Source organism: Nesoenas mayeri (assembly GCF_963082525.1).
Source record: "Nesoenas mayeri genome assembly, chromosome: 6".
Classification (NCBI taxonomy): Eukaryota; Metazoa; Chordata; class Aves; order Columbiformes; family Columbidae; genus Nesoenas; species Nesoenas mayeri.
In genome coordinates, this window is record NC_137545.1 from 43,928,424 (window position 1) to 43,947,492 (window position 19,069).

General features: G+C 51.5%; 1 protein-coding gene across 3 annotated transcripts in view; it reads right to left on the reverse strand.

Annotated features, from left to right (window-relative positions):
- Nucleotides 1-19,069, reverse strand: part of ACVR1 (activin A receptor type 1) — a 49,554-nt gene that overhangs the window by 10,204 nt on the left and 20,281 nt on the right. Inside the window, exons 2-6 of one of the 3 annotated variants that reach the window (XM_080346827.1) lie at nt 10,747-10,820; nt 6,774-7,040; nt 6,249-6,466; nt 4,138-4,237; nt 2,796-2,942 (exon numbers count right to left, since the gene is read on the reverse strand). In XM_080346827.1, coding sequence (XP_080202953.1) covers nt 2,796-2,942; nt 4,138-4,237; nt 6,249-6,466; nt 6,774-7,040; nt 10,747-10,820 — 806 coding nt within the window. Of the gene's footprint in view, nt 1-2,795; nt 2,943-4,137; nt 4,238-6,248; nt 6,467-6,773; nt 7,041-9,325; nt 9,535-10,746; nt 10,821-19,069 lie in introns of those variants that run through there. The other 2 variants (XM_080346829.1, XM_080346828.1) reach the window with 2 other exon arrangements.

Sequence of the window (19,069 nt, forward strand, 5' to 3'; positions counted from 1 at the left end):
AACTTTTTCACAATTGTTCTGCACTGAGAGCAAACTATAGGTATTACCATGATGAAAAAAGCTGACATATTCTAGAACTGATCTATTCACAAGAATGTATTCATGTATTTTGTCAGCCTCATCAAGCACAAGCACTTGTCAGGACCACATCCTTAGAAAAAAAAAAAAAAAGGTTGTTTTAAGGTTGTTTTGCTCTGTTTTCTTTCTTTTTGAAGAACCTTGGGGTGGGGAAGTTTCCAGTAACGGACCAGCCGGTCACAGCACATCTGCTGCTCTGCACTGCAGAGAAGCCATGCCTCCAGCACACAGACCAGCACATCTGCTGCTGCCCATTGCAGAGAAGCCATGCCTCCAGCACACAGACCCGCACATCTGCTCTGCACTGCAGAGAAGCCATGCCTCCAGCACACAGACCAGCACATCTGCTGCTGCCCATTGCAGAGAAGCCATGCCTCCAGCACACAGACCAGCACATCTGCTGCTGCCCATTGCAGAGAAGCCATGCCTCCAGCACACAGACCAGCACATCTGCTGCTGCCCATTGCAGAGAAGCCATGCCTCCAGCACACAGACCAGCACATCTGCTCTGCACTGCAGAGAAGCCATGTCTCCAGCACACAGACCAGCACATCTGCTGCTGCCCATTGCAGAGAAGCCATGCCTCCAGCACACAGACCAGCACATCTGCTGCTGCCCATTGCAGAGAAGCCATGCCTCCAGCACACAGACCAGCACATCTGCTCTGCACTGCAGAGAAGCCATGCCTCCAGCACACAGACCGGCACATCTGCTCTGCACTGCAGAGAAGCCATGCCTCCAGCACACAGTTCGGCACATCTGCTCTGCACTGCAGAGAAGCCATGCCTCCAGCACACAGACCAGCACATCTGCTGCTGCCCATTGCAGAGAAGCCATGCCTCCAGCACACAGACCAGCACATCTGCTCTGCACTGCAGAGAAGCCATGCCTCCAGCACACAGACCGGCACATCTGCTCTGCACTGCAGAGAAGCCATGCCTCCAGCACACAGACCGGCACATCTGCTCTGCACTGCAGAGAAGCCATGCCTCCAGCACACAGACCCGCACATCTGCTGCTCTGCACTGCAGAGAAGCCATGCCTCCAGCACACAGACCCGCACATCTGCTCTGCACTGCAGAGAAGCCATGCCTCCAGCACACAGACCGGCACATCTGCTGCTGCCCACTGCAGAGAAGCAACGCCTTCAACACACAAGTCCTATGGAATCACGTCCACTTTGAAGGCCACGGGGTGTGCTGGCTGCCCTGGTGCAGAAGGCACAGCCCCTCCACACATCACAGCTGCATCTCACTGTGACTTTCTACAAAGGAGCTGAGCAAAACTTGTCTCTGGAGCTCAAGAGCTGCTTTCCAAACCGTGGAGTCCTGGTGAACCCGCACGACAGGAGCGGCTCCCGCGCGTCCCCCGCGCTCGCTGCGCCTCGGCACACGCTGTTGACCTCAACAGCTCGAGCTGGGAGCGACTGAAGTTTCATTCCCCAGTCAGAGGAACAAATTCCGTTTATTAAAAGCCCACATATGACATTTGTCAGGAAGAACACCCGCTGCTTCCTCTCTTGAACTCAGATTTCTGCACAATGGTATACTTCTGTAATCGCTGATATTGTTTAATACTGCATCTAAAAAAATTCTATAAAATAGCCAACAAATGTGACAGTTATCAAGAAAGACTAAACACAGACAGAGGAACATGGGAAACATGTAATGTAATTTCAGCCAAGTTACTTGCTCTCTCAGGAAGGAAAGTTCAATAATTCACATTTCAGAAAGCCACCAAATTATTTTCGTAGTACCAAAGGAACTGCTTCAGGAAACATTAGACCAACGTCTAGCAGGGTGAGCTATAGAGCCAAGGAACATTCTCTGATAGGAAACGAGAATAAGGAGCCCAAGTGAAACTGATTGAAGAAAGACGGATCGCGGGCACGGTAATGTCAGCAGACGGAAAACACTCTGCTGCTCGGACTGCAGACGGGGCGCAGCACTGAGAGGAGGTCACGGCCGCCAGGAACCAAAGGGCTGTCACACCTCAGCCGCACCTCACAATGCAAACCGGCCATTTGCTAAGCGCTCAGAACTGAGCACACAAGGTACAAGGGATGCAGAAGATTCAAAATCATCACACTTTCATCTTTACAGGGAAATGGGATACATCAGAGGGGCAAATCTAGCTGAAGCTTAAACACCACGGGAGTTTAGTTGGTGCCTGAGCAGAGCAGTTAAACAAAGAAAATCATGGATTCACACTGCAGGTTATTCAGGCACAAGGAAAACTATTCAAATATTTACATCTCATGATAAACTCCTCCCCACCTTTTCTCCCTTTGCTTTTCCCAGGTAAACCGAAGTGACATGAACCCAGGCGCACCGGAACCTCTGCACGGACACCCGGCACGCCACCCTCGCCGCGTGGCTGCCCGAAGGCTCCGCTCGTGCCGTGCGGGACTGTGGCGCCTCCTTCCCTGCACGCTGCACGGCCAACAACCCCCCACCTGCTTGGCTGCTTCTCCTAGAACACTTCCACAGGAAGACAACGATTCACGGTTGTTTCGACACTTCCTCCAGCTGAGACTCAGGCTTCAGCACCTCCTGCAAGTCTCCTCAAAATTTCCCTTATTTATGGCAAACACAAGAGCCTAATCTCAAAGAGTGCAAGATACCTGGCAAACCCACAGTGTTCGCAAGGGAACTGTTCGGTGAGCTCACCTTTATGCCAGCTACAGGAGGAAACGCGAGTACGGTTGCTCTGCTTACCTAAAATATTCTCATGCCGCAGCAATACAGTGTTGTACAGTTCGGTTTCCCTGAACCAGGATTTTTCATCCCTGGAAGAGAAGATCTTCACAGCAACATTTTCTCCTTGCCACTGCCCCCTCCAGACCTCTCCGTATCGGCCCTTTCCTGGGGGGGAAACACAGCAGAGTTGTCAGCTACCGATGGCACAGGCAGGACCGGAGCAGCTCACGGGATGGAAACTCGGCAGCTCTGGCCCAAATTTCCCCCGGACGCCGCCTGCTCACCCCGCGTGCGTTTGTCACCGCTCCACAGTCACACAGAACGCGCAATGGCAATTAGAAAAAACAAACAAACCAGCCCATGCGTATCATATTCTACAGTTTCTCATAAAGAGCAATCGCAGAGCCTCAGAGCATGTACACTTGGATTTAAAGCAGGTGTGAATATCTGCACTACTCAGTGGACACAAGAAGCCAAAAGCAAAGGACACTGGTAAAAGGCGGGCCCAGATTCACGGCTTTAGTCTAGGGCCTGGTTTAACACCCGGAGGAGCTCAGACTTGCAGTGACCTGCAGGAAGCTGTTAACTCATCCAAGTTCAAGTCACTGAAGAAGCACCACAAAATATATTTAAACCAGTCTTTTTTTTTCTCTCAATAGACAGAACGGCATCTTGGCCCAGTGTCCCTGCCCCAGGGTCTCTCTGATCCAAATGCTTCCTAAAATTGCTAAATTCAATTCTAACACTATTCAGGTAATACATAAATATACCAAAGAAAAAAATTAAGGCATCCTTAAAATGAACACTGAAGGGCCACAAAAACGCCTGAAGAGCCAGAAGGTCTGTGCGGGGCAGGCAGGGGGAGCAGGCAGCGCTGCGCAGCGCCAGCCAGCGGGCCGGGCGCCGAGCTGCTGCGCAGCTGTGGCACCGAGCCCGTGCCAAACATCACCTGCTTTGTAACGCCACTTCAGCCTCGCTCCTCACACCTGCATTATTCCCTCCTAACTGAACAAAGGACTGCATCACAGTTTGACAGTTTCAGACTGCAAACTCAGCTTGCTTTTCTAAATAAAATAGTTTCTTGTGCTTACAAAGTACCCAAACAAGTCTAGTTTGTATTTTCTAAGATCACCTTACTGAACAAAGCTTTAACTTTTTGATCATAAAGCACAGATGATATTTGCCTTTTCTTCTGCATAGATCTGAAAGGAATTTCTTCACTTCACTTTCCAAAACCAAATATGTTCCTGAAAAGTATCATATACTATATAAGCAACAAAGGAAAACCAGGTGATTAGCATGGGAGATCAAAGCTTCCTCTCTGCGTTTGGCATGGGACACGAACAAGGTTGTCACTGACCCACACACTCCACAAGCGTGATCTGGCGAGCCACTGTCCTCTGCACCAGGAACGGCAGCCCCGAGCCGCTGCCCGACGTGCAGGAATGGTCCAACAAGTCCTGTGCGAAAGGAAAGCGCAGGTTTACAAGCCGTGCGAAGCCCTGGTCCCCGCCCAAGGCAGCGCGGCGCACGGCTGCCGCGGGCAGGCCCGGCCCAGCCTCACCGGGACCTCAACGGCCGGCTGGGCCCACACTGTTCCAGTGCGGTACAGTCGTTTAAAACCGAAACTAGTCTTGAAATAAACAAGGGGACAGGAGTATCACCTGCACCACCTACACTACATATGTCACTGATACTCCAGAAAATATTCCGTAATAAGTCCTTCTTAGAAGCCTTGTATGGGTTTCTGGTATTCTCAGTGCTGGAAGCCAGGCTTGAAACTGTAAGCTCATAAAAAAACCCGATGAGTGAGATTCTCGTTGAATGTTAAAATCTTATGAGCCTTTTGAAATGCTAATAGCCAGCTACTGTTATGGCTGGGCACTCTGAACTAGTTAAAGTATTACCAACTGCATTAGTGCACAATTCTTTCTTCACAAAGGAAAATAAGATCAAAAAACCCATAAGCATAATCAACTTTAATATTTTTAGCAAACTGCACTACTGGGCTTTAACCAGACCTGATGAAGCCCCATTTTTCCTAATGGTTTTTTAAATGAGTACTCAAGAAAAGGATAATCTAAGAATGACAGGAGGCTGCTATTTAACTTTTTAATGCAAACTCAGAGCTCGTTTTCCTTCCTGCTTGTATCAGAGGGAGAAAGAAACGTGGAGAAAAAAGCTTATCTTCTGCAACTGTTAAAACAAGATTTGCAGAGGCCGCAGCTCTTCCCATTCCCCTTAGGAATCTTAGGGTTTTAAGCATTTGCTACACTATAGAGACTAATCCTAAATGTAAAGTAATCTAATGGGTAACAAAGCCAGTGACTTAAAACACACAATGGAGAAAATCTGGAATGTAAAGCAGGCTGCTGTTCAGATGGACATTGGGAAGCACAGAACTAGCAATGCGTTCCCACCGCGGCCCGCCTGCCAGGGCTGGGGACGAGCAGCTCCACGCCAGCACTTAGCAACTCCTCCACCTGCTTTTAAAGCCAAGATTGATTTATTCTCCCCAGGTTTTATCACCGTTTCCAAGTAACATTAAATGACTGGAAGTGCAAAAGGTTTGCAAAGGGAATGGCAATGGTCTCACACTGATAAGAGGTGAGAGCTGGTGAGAGCTGCAAGTCAGGCCCAGAGACAGAACCAGCTGCACACAAGCCTGCTTTATGGCGATCAGACCAAAACTGGCCGTTTTAAAACACTAACACAGAATCAAGCCTCGCGGGCTAATTAAAGAGAGACACAGGCATTAAAAAAAGATTCCCCGGTGCAGTTTATCTGAACCTGCAGCAGCAGCGCGGCAGCCGCCCCTGCAGCCTCACTGGCTCAGGCTCCATAACGCACGGAAAGCTGCTGGGAACGTTTCTTTTCTGGCCTCAAGTGAAAGGGTAAGAGAAATAAGTCTTTAAAAAGGAAATACTGCCCCGTGTCATCTTATTTTCCAGATAACGCACAACAAGAACATATTTTAAAAACTGAATTCTGAGTAAGTGGTTCTCGTTTCTTAAAATTCCTACTGCACTTCTGTCAACAAAATTTCAGTGATTTCTTAGAGCCCCTCTACTAAGGACATGGGAGTCAGGTTTGGAGTTTGTAAGAGTTAAACATATCAGTATTTTCTTCTTCCACTAGCACCTCATCTTCTTCAGCCTTTCATATAACAAATTCGCAGGACACTTTGCACCTTTCCTATCACTTCAGGCTGCACAAGGACCAGGCAGACTCCGTTTCGCTGTTCAGACATCGCTTCTAGAACAGCCGCGCGATTCTCCAGGTCAGGAGCTACACTTGCCAGACCTATCTTTTGGTTAAAATCCATTTAACGATGGCTTTAGCACAGGGATGCCGCCACAGAAGTGCTGACAGCAGGAGGTCTGTCTCCTGCGGACGTGGCCGTGTCCGGAGGGTCCGGGCGCTGGGAAGGGCAGAAAGCGCGCCCAGACTCCACCAGGCACGGGTACTTACTGCCAACGTGCTGTCCCCAACGTTTGATGCGATGAGCCCCTCGATTGTGCCATATTCTGCATCTCTAGAATTCAGCCTCTCCATGTGGTTCTTCTGTATTCTCCGGATGATCAGCACAGCTACCGCAGAAAACACTATCAGCACCGTCACGGGTGCCAGGATGACGATAATCAGGGTTTCCACGCTGTAACCTGCAGCTTCTCCTTGAAAGGTTTGGCCTTGAAGACAGTGGAAAAAAATAAAAGCGGGGGGGAAATAACTGTGAATTCCAAATTGCGAAAACCAGAAGCACTGAACTTGGCGGCCGCGGGCCCTTGGAGCCGGCCGCGGGCCCTTGGAGCCGGCTGCAGGCCCCCAGAGCCGGCCGCGGGCCCCCAGAGCCACTGCTCACCCCGCAGCGGACGGGGCGCCCCGTGCTGGCCGGGCCCTTGCTTCCAGCGCTGAGCCAGCTCGCCCCAGCACACCGGATGAACGCACAACCTTTGTACTTTCTTGGCACTCACCACCTGGCCGCTGAGCTCTCACCTTTAGAAGAAGGCAGCTGCGCGGTGATGTTCATGTTGCACAGGTACCCCTGGCAGCACTCCACAGCCTGGTCAGGGGACGGAGGAGTTTTGCACGTCATTTTCCCTTGTTCGTAGACTTGGAAGCAGCCTTTCTGGTAAACCTTAGCACCATCGTTAATGCTCAGGGAAGCAAAACACTGCTGGCCTTGGCAACGGTCTCCATTCCCACAAGACATGCCTTCACACACACACTCGTAGTGGACCATACTGAGCTTCAGTTCGTCATCTGTCAGAGGGGAGAGTTAAGGAGAAAACACCATTGTATGCTTAATATCTTCAGAGAGATAAAGGAATCACTAGACAACAGCATCTTCTGTTTAAGAGAATAAATATTGCTTGTAGCTAGTGCTGAAGAACCACCAAGTAGGAGCTAACGACACTAATTTAGCCGCTTCAGCAAGACAAAGATACAAGCTTGAACCATCAAAGAAATACCAGCCATATCTGCGCACCCCAAGTTATCAAGTTGTGAGAGTTCAGTGACATCCTACATCACATCTGGCGCACACACTGCTGCGGGTACACCGCGCGGGAGGGGAAAAACCTGTCAAACAGCGTGGGTTTAAAATTGCTAAACCACTTTATACTTCTACTTGGAAATAGTTGTTCTCAAGCACTGCAGAAATTACTTTAACCAAATCAAATGAAGGCCATTTAAATTTGCAGTGGACACGGCCACACAGGATTTAGCGGGTTTAAGGACTTTGTTTGGAAAGCTCATCTGTACGGCCTCTGAGGAGAGCGCAGCCCGAGGGGCCACGGGCACCGCAGCCAGGCGAGAAGCAGCACCCGCTGCCAGCAGCTGCAGCGCCTCCTTCGGCCCCAGAGGCTCTGGCTGAGTAAGAGGAAGAACTAAGAGGGTGCAGAGAGCAGGAGACTGAACTTGCAAGCACCCTCAGCAAAGGGATGGCCAGCAGGGAACAGCTGCTCTGCCGGCGCAGAGCGCGGGCACAGAGCCGCCTTCTGAACGGACGTGTCGAAACACGGGCACTGGGTCACGCTGGCGTCTGCGGGAAGGACACAGCTCCGCGGGCTAACGGACAACACGGGAAGCTCCTCGGTGTCCTGGAAGCGCCAGGTGCCGCGGTGGTGACCGCCAGGGCTGGCGGAGCACAGGCAGAGCCGTGGGACAGCACAGGTCACTGCCCTCCGTCACACACACAATAGGGCAACTTAACTCCTATCTGCATTGTCTTTTTCAGTTCCAACACACAGGAGAAATGTCCAGCCACAAATACAGCGGATGCTCCTAAAATACCAGCTGAGCACACCATGTGCTGGACTTCTTCGAGCCTGTCATTAGAGCCTGCCCACAGGGAACATAACTGTTTCTGCTTTGTCTTCCTTCCCTCCTCCCAGAGTGAGCAAATACACAAATATAATTTTCCATTTTTGAACCACTAACGGAGTAAATTAGAGAAAGAATCCTGCAATCAGATAACATCTGTCACACTGAGTTCATGTACCCGCATGCACAAACCGTCATACACATACCAAGCAATAACTTCACCGAATCATAGAACTTTGCTAATTTTGTGGAACTTTTTTAAAAGGAAGAAAGAACAAATATGGCAAACATTCCTATAATGAAAGCTCCGGTCCTTTTCGTCACACAGGAGCAGCAGTTGAGACACAACGGGCACTGTAACACGCAGGCCCTTCATCTGGGGTGCGCAGGCTGAAGGGCAGAAGGCCCTCGAAGCCAGGGACATGGGGACCCGTCCTGAGCCATGGTCACCACCTGCCTTGTGAAAGCACCGGCTGGGAGTGCTGGCTCTGAACGTCCGGGCATTCCAAGAGAACAGGAACCCGGCCGCCCCGCGTCTGAGCGCAGGGGAAGGTGCAGCGTCAGCCCTGCGTGACAGGGACGTGTCACCCGCACGGTGAGCAGGCCGACACCGGACCCGCAACGGGCCAAGCGGACAAGGACACCTTATTCACTGCTGTGGGGACTTCATTTCACACGATCTCCTACCAACCTAGAGAGTTTCATTTCATATTTTATAAACAATTCCCAGACTATAAACACTGTCAACTGTTTGGGAAAATACCAAACAACAACTCTCCGAGGAAATATACACGACTTGTTTCTGGTAGCACATCTAAATTTTGAGGTGATCTCTTCAGCAAATACCGAAGTAATTTTTAAAAGCATAAAGAAGTAACACCAAACACCATAAGGGTCTCAGTTTTCTTTCTAAAGACAGCGTATCTAACTCCATCACACGTACCTTTCAAAGGAGGCTGCTAACAACACCCAGCACCCCCAGCAGCGCAGCCCCCAGTCACACCGCAGCTCCAGCGGGAGGGGCCCACGGGCACCGGCAGGCCCAGCTCCCTGCGCCGGCAGGGAACGCCGGCACACCGCGCCGCACAGCTAAGCGCACAGCGAGCACTCGCGCCAGGCACTGCTCAGCGGGGCGACCCCGGCACCAGAGGCCGCTCGGGATGTGGCTGCAACAAAAGCCAGCTGGCCGGGCGACAGAGGCGAAGAACTGGCCCTTTGCTCACCGAGACGCGGCTTTGTGACTCTGCAGGCAAAGAGAGCGGCGCCAGCGGATGGATCCCTCCTTGCTGCGGCACTGGGGGCACGGGCAGCACTCACCGCGCCCGGCGCCGGGAGCTGCGGACACCGCACACGGGCACTGCCAAGGACAAACCTCGCCCCAGCAGAGCCGCGGCGTTATCCAGCAAGTGCTCCGGTTCAGCCAGGCTTCGGCTTCTTGGGAAACGAAGAAAAGCCTCCTTCCCCACTTACCACGGCTAATAAGAAGGGACATAGAAGTAAGTGCTGCAATAAACCTTCAGAATAAAAGGATTTTATGGACATTCAGGTAGGGAAGAGCCATGTTTCTGCACTTAGATTTCTACACAGAGTTTGATTTGTTCGGGTTGGGCTGTGGGGTTGCTTTCTCTCTCTTTTGTTTTTTATAGTAATATCTCATCATGTGAAGTGTCCTGGCAATGCAGAAATGGCCAGTCTGCCCTGAACGCTACCCAAAGGCTCACCTTCCACCATCCATTCTGACATTCCACTTAATATACTCCACGTTTTGTCGTTTGCATCAACGTTTGAAAATATATGCATTTCAGCAGAGTATTCAGAAAGAGATTTCACAGGGTAAATGCAAAAGAGCACAGACAGGCCCTAACAAACACTAGATGCACCTCTCAAGTCACTTAAAATTTAAAGCTGAAAAAACCAAGTTACTCACAGGAAAACTTTATTCATCATTTTTAAAAGGCTGGTTGCTAAGTAGCAAGTATGAATCTTTCAGGTCTTGTCCCACAACATCCAGACGACCTTCAGATGAGCCACTCCTGCCCCTCCATGGCAGCGAAACCCCCTTCTGTTCTGAGGCAAACCTGGAACACACTGCGTGCCGTGAAACCTTCTCGTGCACACAGCTGTGTAAACCTCTCAGGAAAAAGTCACTTCCCATATTCAAAGGCCTTACTGAAGCAATCATGGAAAAACACCAAACACCATACTACGTACTCTGAAGAGCCTTCCCCGGGAAAAAACTTGGCTTTTAAGAATGCAACACAACGGCATCTCAGCCCACAGGTGAGAAAGACCAACCCATGACATGGCTCGATGATGTGCCTTCAAATAAGGTTTCCCAGTTCCCGCCCCAGGCCCTGCAAGACCCACGCCAGTCACACGTGCTGGGAATTTTATCTCTGCGCGCGCTGCAGCGGGCAGCAGGGCGCCGTCGTCGGTGCCGCAGCGGGCAGCAGGGCGCCGTCGTCGGTGCCGCAGCGGGCAGCAGGGCGCCATCGTCGGTGCCGCAGCGGGCAGCAGGGCGCCATCGTCGGTGCCGCAGCGGGCAGCAGGGCGCCATCGTCGGTGCCGCAGCGGGCAGCAGGGCGCCATCGTCGGTGCCGCAGCGGCGCTGCGCCGGCTCCCCCACGGCACCGCGCACACTCACCTTGCCAGCTCGGGGACGGCAGCGCCAGCAGCAGCAGCACCGGGAGAACCATCACTCCGTGTGCCAGGGCAGAGCTGTGGGGAGAGGAGACACGTGAGAGCCAGGGACCCCTTCACCGTCCCCTTTAACCAGAACCTCCCAACACCCACCCTGGGCAACACCACGTCCATTCCTTTACAGCCAGCAGAGCCACCAAGCCTGACCGGTCTCCTTGTGACTGCGGCTTGTTTCCCAAGTCATGTCTTCATTTATAACATTCCTACTTTACTGCAATTTCTTTTTAAAATTTTTTTTAATTTTATTTAATTTTATTTTTTTTAGAGCCACAGAAACAGCACATGCAACAATAGTACATGTATAGAAGCATGACAGCAGGAAAACATGAACCCTTTCAGCACCCAGCAGGCACGTAAAAGACAAGATGCCTTCTTCCAACCAGCTACTAGACCGTTACATTGTAAACGGAAAAGAAGGTTTGCAAAACTGTGTATTATTTGGACTTGGAGGGGAAACAGAAAAGACCTGAGCCACAATACCTAAATAACTATATTTAACCAGCAGAAACCATTGCTAGATGGTAAGAAAAAAGGTCAGATCTATCTAAGGGAGACACCACTCTTGAAGAGTAATTCTGCAGTTTAAGTTGCTTTTCAAAGGGTTTTCCTTTCAATGGCCCGGCTTCATTCCCCTGCCCTTGAGGACAGGTAGCTACACTTGATGCGGTAGCTACACCTGACACGGTCAAAAGCTGCGCTGCGCGGGGTGTGCAAAGCGAAGCTGCTCTCCTTCAGCAAGACCCTGAATCACCACCATTCTTGGGTTTGTGTGTACATGTACACATTTGTCTTCATTTTTCAGATTTAATTCTAGTGAAGCAGATGAAACTTGAAAATAAATTGGATATTGCCATTTTTCCTTCAGATATCTTCTGTTGCTGCCTTTTGAAACCATTAGCAGGCTGCTTAAGTGCTTGGTGATGAAAGCCAAGCCATTTACTTCTATATTTATTTCCTGACATGGATTTGTTTTGCAGAACAAGAAACATTTCAGTAATTGCTTCATCATCAGTTAAAATGATCCAGAATTTCTGAACCCAAGCGTTCAAAGTTTCCATCCTTGCAGAAAGGATGAGGCAGCGCTCGCCACTGAACCTCCAGGAGGGAAACTCTCCCTTTTAAACATCCATTCACCAAATAACTTTGTGTTCCTCGTTCCTGATACACATCAACGCATTCTTAATACTTAATCCAACAATTAACCTGCAACAGCTACGCTGCAAACACGACGACATACCCGTCTCAGGACGGCTGAGCAACCCCACGCGGAAGCTCAGAGCAGCAGAAAGCTGTGCCAGGGAGCGGCGAGCTGCTCGAGGCTCCCGTGGGCTCAGCGGGGCCGTGTCCCCATGGGGGGCTGTAGGGCACGAGACGCGTCCCCCAGCCACCCCGCGCTCCTGCGGCTCCACGGCTCCAGCACGCGGAAAACGGGCCTGACAAGGGGGGTCCCCTTCCCCGGCCCCAGCCTGCGGCGAGCGCGGCTCCGTCCTGCCAGAGCAGCTCCAGCGCGGCAAGCACGAGCTGCCTGGACACAGGAGTGAGAGACGCAGCAAGCGAACAGCAGCACGGAAACCTGGACACGCGCTGAGGCCATGCCTCTTGGTTTTCTTTCCAAACAGTTTATTTCAATTTCTTAACAAAAATATACACACATACCTACACAACCTCTACCCTGTTTTGCTCAGAGGGGGGAGGAAGAAAACGCAAACTGCACCCCCCGAAGAGCAAACATCATCTCATAGGAGCTGGCCTGCGGTGACAACTTCCATATCGAGAAGGGAAGCGTAACACACTCAGGGCGCTAAACCGCTCCTCATCCTCCGACTCCACGTGTCGCAGGCCCCCAGCCCACGCCTGCTCCGCGCGGTGGGGCCAGCGCGGCTTGAGACAGACAGCAGCTCGTCCGCAAGCACCAGCAATCCTACCAGTCCTCCCCAAAGGGACCAAGCCAGGAAAAAAGCCACAAAACCATTACAACAGTCATTCTTGATCCCGGATCCTCGTCAACACAGCTCAGGGGTGACTTCACTGAGTAACGCACTGGAAACTACACCAGATTCGCCTGTTAAATGCATTTAAGCGTCGAACGCCGGAACGCTGGCATCTCTCCCGCGCCCCCAGCTGCCGTGACGCAGCAGGGACGGGGCGCTGGGCCAGGGCTGCTCCCCGGCTCCATGGGCCACAACAGCTTGTCCAGCGCCGACAGAAAGGCCTGAGCACCCGCATTCACTCTGCCGTAGAAAGAAACCGTTTGTGCAAGCCTCTTTGGAAAGGTTACATCTGTGAACGGGCTTCTGCTATTATAAACGTGAACAACAGAAATCAGACTGCTAACAAACTTCATGCATTTCACAGCACGCACGGTCCTCCCAAAGATAAAAGTGAAATCCTAAGAACTGAAACCCTGCTTCTGTGAAACTTTGTTTCCGCACACATTCGTTTTCCCCAAAGCTTCAAAGAATATTCCGTCCGCTTTCGCTGAGAAGTGCTGTGTGTACTTACAACCACCTATGAAACCCATCCTGTGTGTGCTTATCAGCGATTAAAGCCCCGTGCTGTGTGTGCAGGCTGGGCACAGCTCTCGGGTGCTTGGCAAGCTGCCGCACAGCCCCGTTACACCACCTCACCCGGCTCTGCGGGCCGGGACACCAGAGCCTCCCACCTTTGAAAACACTGATTTTCCTTCAAAAATGATTTGAGAGCAAGCGCACCCACTGCAAAAATTAAAAATGATAAATGAAACTGTTCACTGTATTAAAAGCGTGTCACGTGCTTAACCTCTGTTCTGAGACTAAGGGATGCTGCAGGTGGGACCCGGCGAGGCCCGCGCTGCCCTGACAGCCGGAGCGCCAGCGGGCGACTGTCCCCCGCGGGTGGCCGTGCACTCCGGCCGCCCGTCTGCCGCGCCGCCGAAACCCGCGGTAAAAACAAGCGCGGAGAGCAGGGAGCTGGCACGGCAGCCCCCGCGCGGGGTCCCAGCGCCACCGCCCGCGGCTGCAGAACGGGCCCGTGCCGCAGCCTCCGTGTTCCGCCCGCGTGCAGCGCCGCAGCCAGGCCTTGCCTCTGCTTCGCTGCCACGTCACCCAGCGGCAAATGCACCAGGGGACGAGCTTAACAGTCCTGTTTCTGTTGCTTTAGAAAATACTACTTTTTTAAAAATGCAATTAATAATACACACACATAGAAACCACAGCCTGGTTCCAGTGACAGCAGCAAGCATGTCTCTTACTTACTACCTCTTGAAAGAGAAAGGAAATGTAGCCTTTTATTAAAGAACGTTTTGTTCTTTACATTAACTCCATAGCAAGTTGCTATAGATTCAGAGATCCACAAGAGATCCAAGTACTATCTGGTGTTTTATTTCACAAGAACTTTTTCCAGAAGGGCAGATTGGTATTTAACCCAGATAAAGAAAGAGGAACTAGGGAGCAACCAGCGAATGACGCACAGAACTCATTTTCCTTTCTGGACATATGGGTCTTGACTCCTTCTTGCGGCCGGAGGTGTCCGGCGGGAGGGCACTCACTGCACACACTGTGTCGGAGCTGGACCCGGCTTACGGGGCTGTGAACTTCACCCACGGACAGAGGAAAAAACATCATTCGGTTTTAACTTTTTCCTACAAAAGCATCTCGTTAGAAAACCCAAAACTTGCTACAGATCACAATGGAAAAGTCTCATTTAGAGTGGCAGCTAGCAAATTTCCAAACAAACCCATTGCGAGGTGAACCTCTAACAGCTCCAGAGCAGGCTGCTATCTGCTCTGAGGCCAGCTCTGGACTCCGGCTGCGTTCAGAAGCCTAAATGAACAATGGCACACATAATACTTGGTTAGGATACCCAACTTAACACACAGATACGCAGCTAATTGTTCTAGACAAAAGCGTTGTCAGAATTCTTACAGTTTGTATTCATAAAGTCCCAACACTTTAAAGAATCCACCCTGAAAACCCCAATACGTTTTCCACTCCCACAGCAAATATAAACTGCTTTCTCTTTTCTGCCTAAGAAAACCATTTGTCTCCTGCCAAACCATTCAGCACACGCGGCGGGGGAGAGCTCGGCCCCACGGCTGCGACTGTCGCGATCGCTGCGGCGAGAAGCCCCGGCGGCCAGAAGAACCGGGAGTTAACGGGACACAGAACCCCAGACACCGGAACCGGCGCTGGGTCTCTAATGCCACCACCTGCCACCGAGCAAAGGCCACGCCAGACAGCAGAGCAAGTCCAATTAGTGAAGAAACTTCAGATTACACTTCATCTTGCTATGACGCAGCCATGGGAACACGAACCATTAGAGGAGTCCAGCCGTTCTGACGAGATCAGAAGCAGCCACGCTATCGCTGGCAGCCGGCCTGGCAGCCCGCCAAGAGCCCAAGGGCTGCACATACTTTGCATGTACCTCACCAGATTTGTATCAAAAGAAAACATCCCTAATGCCGGATTGTAATTCTACCATCCACAATAGCCACACACACGCTAAATTCACCAACAGCTGCGTCGTTAGAAGGAAAGATGTGCGCTTAAAAGCCATCATTCACAGCTGGCCTTTTTTTTCTCAATCGAAACTCTCACAAACTACCAAGCTCGGAGCAGCACACACAAAGGCACCGCTGGGTCCGAGAACAGCATTCCTCGAGCATTCCTTCCTCAAGGTCTAAACTTCACTGCCAGAATCCAGCAAGATGGAAGCTGGCCACAAACTCCCTTTGGCGCCCAGGTGCAAGTGCTCGAGGCACGCAGCGGTGCATGGCACGAGGCACACGCAGCAGTGCGCGGCACGAGGCACAGACAGAGCACACGCAGTGCTGCATGGCACGAGGCACACACAGGGGTGCGCGGCACGAGGCACACACAGGGGTGCGCGGCAGTGCCAGAAAACGTGCCAGAGACTGCTGCCCCGAGAGGCTGAGTGCCCCAGCAGCAAGTCACCCAAACCAGAGCTGTGTTCTCCTGTGCTCCTCATACACAAAGCAAAATCACACCGCTGCTGAATGGAAACAAAACCACCAGTAGGAAAACAACCGATAAAACGTAAAGCGTCATGAAAGTTACCGCTTAGGAGATTAATAGCTCCGAATATGCTCGAGAAGAGCTGCTCCCTAGGTGCTTAAGAGGTAAAAAGCATGAGCAGTAAAATCCTGCTCAGTCTCCCTCCTGGCACATGCAAGTAACAATCCATGTATTGACCATGCTGTCACCCAAAGGCTCCGGCTGGCACAGCAACTGCAGGAATGGTAGAGCAACAGGCAGCACACGAGTAATGTTCAGTGTCGGGCTGGGGGACAGACACATGGTGACACGGAGGGACAACACAACCGCTTACCCAAGAGAAAAATCCTACCTAGGCAGCCAGCAGGGGACCAGCACCCGCTCCTTCCTGAGCGGGAGGGGGACGGCGGGGGACACGCAGACATGGGGAATGGCGGGGGACACGCAGACACAGCCTCTCCACTAGCAGAGGGACACAGTGCTCGCTGGTGCTGGAGCAGGGGTGGCCCTGGGGACAGGCAGAGCAGCTGAAGGCGCAGACACAGAGGGACACAGAAGGGACCAAGTAGTGCAGGTGAGCAGCAAGCAGGGACACGCAGCCTGGCGAGGGCTGCAGAACTCCTCTGGGGGAAGCAGACGGGAGGCAGAAGTGGCTCGTCGTGAGACAGCCCCAGCGTACAAGCCAGGCCTGTGTGCAGGTGTTGCATCAATAGGTGTGTCCTGGGCAACCTGCCACTGGATGGCTTACTCACATGATGAGGTAAGCACAGACACTTTCAAATTCATCTGAAAACCCAAATACGTATTGCAACTTCCTGGTGCCTTTGAAGCCACATGCGTATCTTTCTGTATCGTTCATTGCCTTGCAGGGTAAATAAACGCGCCAGGAGGCGGCAGTCACAGATGAACACTGCAGCACGGAGCACCTTTCCTCCGCAGAGCCTGCACACCGCGACATCCCTTCAAATGCTCAGTCACTGAGCTACTGCATATGGTTCACTGAGAGGGTCATCGCTGGGAGCGCCTGGAAGGCTGGTGTGCGATTCCACGTGTGCAAAGACCCAGCCACTCGTGCTTTCATTTGTACGGGTAAGTTAACACACAGGCATTCGCAAGCAGTTTCATGAACAGTCGAGCTGTCAGTAGCTTCGTCTTACAACTCCTGTGCCTGAGGCATCGGGGAGGTATCTGTTCAATAGACTGTCAGGTATACATGAACTATTGTGGCTTCTCACATATTTCACACATAAACAAAGATGTTATTTTATTATGCTACATACATTTTATTGCTACACAGGTATTATCACCCAGTGCACAGACAGTTCCTACCAGCAGAGAACACTGTGCTCTGTAACTGCCACGAGAAAGGCTCCCTTGCACCGCTGCAACACGACATTTCTTGGACATTTTCCCTGTTAGAAACAATCCAGGGCTGCAGACAACCCTGGGTACCACTCACCTGGCCACGGCCGTTCCAGCTGCCCACACAGAGTGGAGACAGCTGCCATTAACATCTGGCGACTTAACTTGTGCTGGGGCCTTGGGGATAAGGGGGCAAAACAGCCTTCGAGATGCTGCTGCGAGACACGGCACTTTTTCCCCTAGAACTGCTCTCAGAAGCTCCTGCTGTCCCATCTCAGCACGGAGATTCCAGAAGACACAAACTCCTCCTCATCTAAACGGAACACCTGGATCTATCCCCCTGCTGTGAATAAGACCCAAACACAAATATTTGCAACTGACAAATTATCAGAAATTGCCTGTAAAAGCTGTTTCTGCGTTCTTCAGGAGAAGGAACCACACAGACCCAAAAGGCACACAGTAACAGCTACTTCCTTTCAACTTAGCCCCAGTCACCTCTTTGGGCCTTGGCCTGCTTCAGCCAGCTACCAACGCTTTGCTTCTTAAAGATTTTATCTGTGCACGATGTGAGGAAGGAGAATACACTTTCACAGCATACAGGAATTCCAAAATCACCCATCCAGCCCTGCTTATATCATATCCTGGGCATGTCTGTCTTGACGGGTTATGGAAACAAGAAGTATGGGCAGAAACGCTGAGCTTAATTAGTATCTGCACAGAAAGGGCACACGGTCTGATCCCGGATCAGTCAGGTTTATTGGGGGACGGTTTGACAACCCGTTTGGCCCACCCTAAGACACAGCCGTGCCAAACCAGCGGCTGGGACGTGTCCTCCGCTCCTCAAAAAAGTTGTGGGTTTTTCTTTCTGTCTTTCCCCTTTTTTCTTTAGACAAATTTTAAGTACCTATTTCTTTGCCCTGATTTCGTGGTGTGGTTTGTGTTTTCTTTGAGAAGGCAGGGTCTATGATATGACGTGAACAGCATTTACAGACCATCTCTCACCCTGGTAGCCCTGCAGACAGACAAAGTGTGGACTAGTTCCCCCAAAGAGATGATTCAGCAGTGTCTCGCTGCAGTCTAGTTCTGTTTTCACACATGCAGGGACCCGATGAGGTGCTAATGGATTTGTTTCCAGGCCCTGGTGCTCTCAGGGGAGGGCCCCGTGCAGGGTCTCATCACCAGGACCCTCTTTTGCACAGCAATGATCCCAGCAGGATTTTGATTTTGCCTGCCTGGGGAAATATGAACCTCTACAACGATTTTCACAGGGTCCTTTTCACTTACATCCCTTAGCTCCAGCATCATAACCATCATGCAACTCATGGTATTTTGGTAAGAGTTAGCTTAAAAAAACCAATCATTCTTTTAATGCATGTCATTGCATCGGCAGAACAATACAACTGCAGCATGACACAGCTAACAACACAGCCCTTGGCTAAAATAAAGCCAACCAACCTGCGAGGGTGAGCAGCACAGCAGAGCGACATGCAGGGGATCTTATGCAGGGGATCTTTGCCAAGGGACACGCGTGTCCCCAGGCGCCGGCGGGGGCGCGGGGGGCGCGGAGGCTCGGGCAGAGCCGGGCTCTATCGCCAGGGCCCATCGCCGCCGCGCTGGGCTCAGAATAGCGCTCTTCAGCGGCGACGGGTGCCTGCAGAGCAGCAAAGGTGAAGGGACATGAAAACGTCAGGTATTCATTTCACGCGCCACTTGAAGCTTCAGCGCTCCCACACACCAGCAGCCCAAGGGAAGCCAATCACAAATTAATGAAATATTTTTAGAACAAATCAGACTGAGAACAGAAGTTCCCAACACCCCACAGGCACGTGTCGCTGAACAGCCTTTCATCTCATCAGATTCTTTCATTAACTATTACTTTGGAGTCCAAAAAGCTGAATGCAATTAGCAACCCAG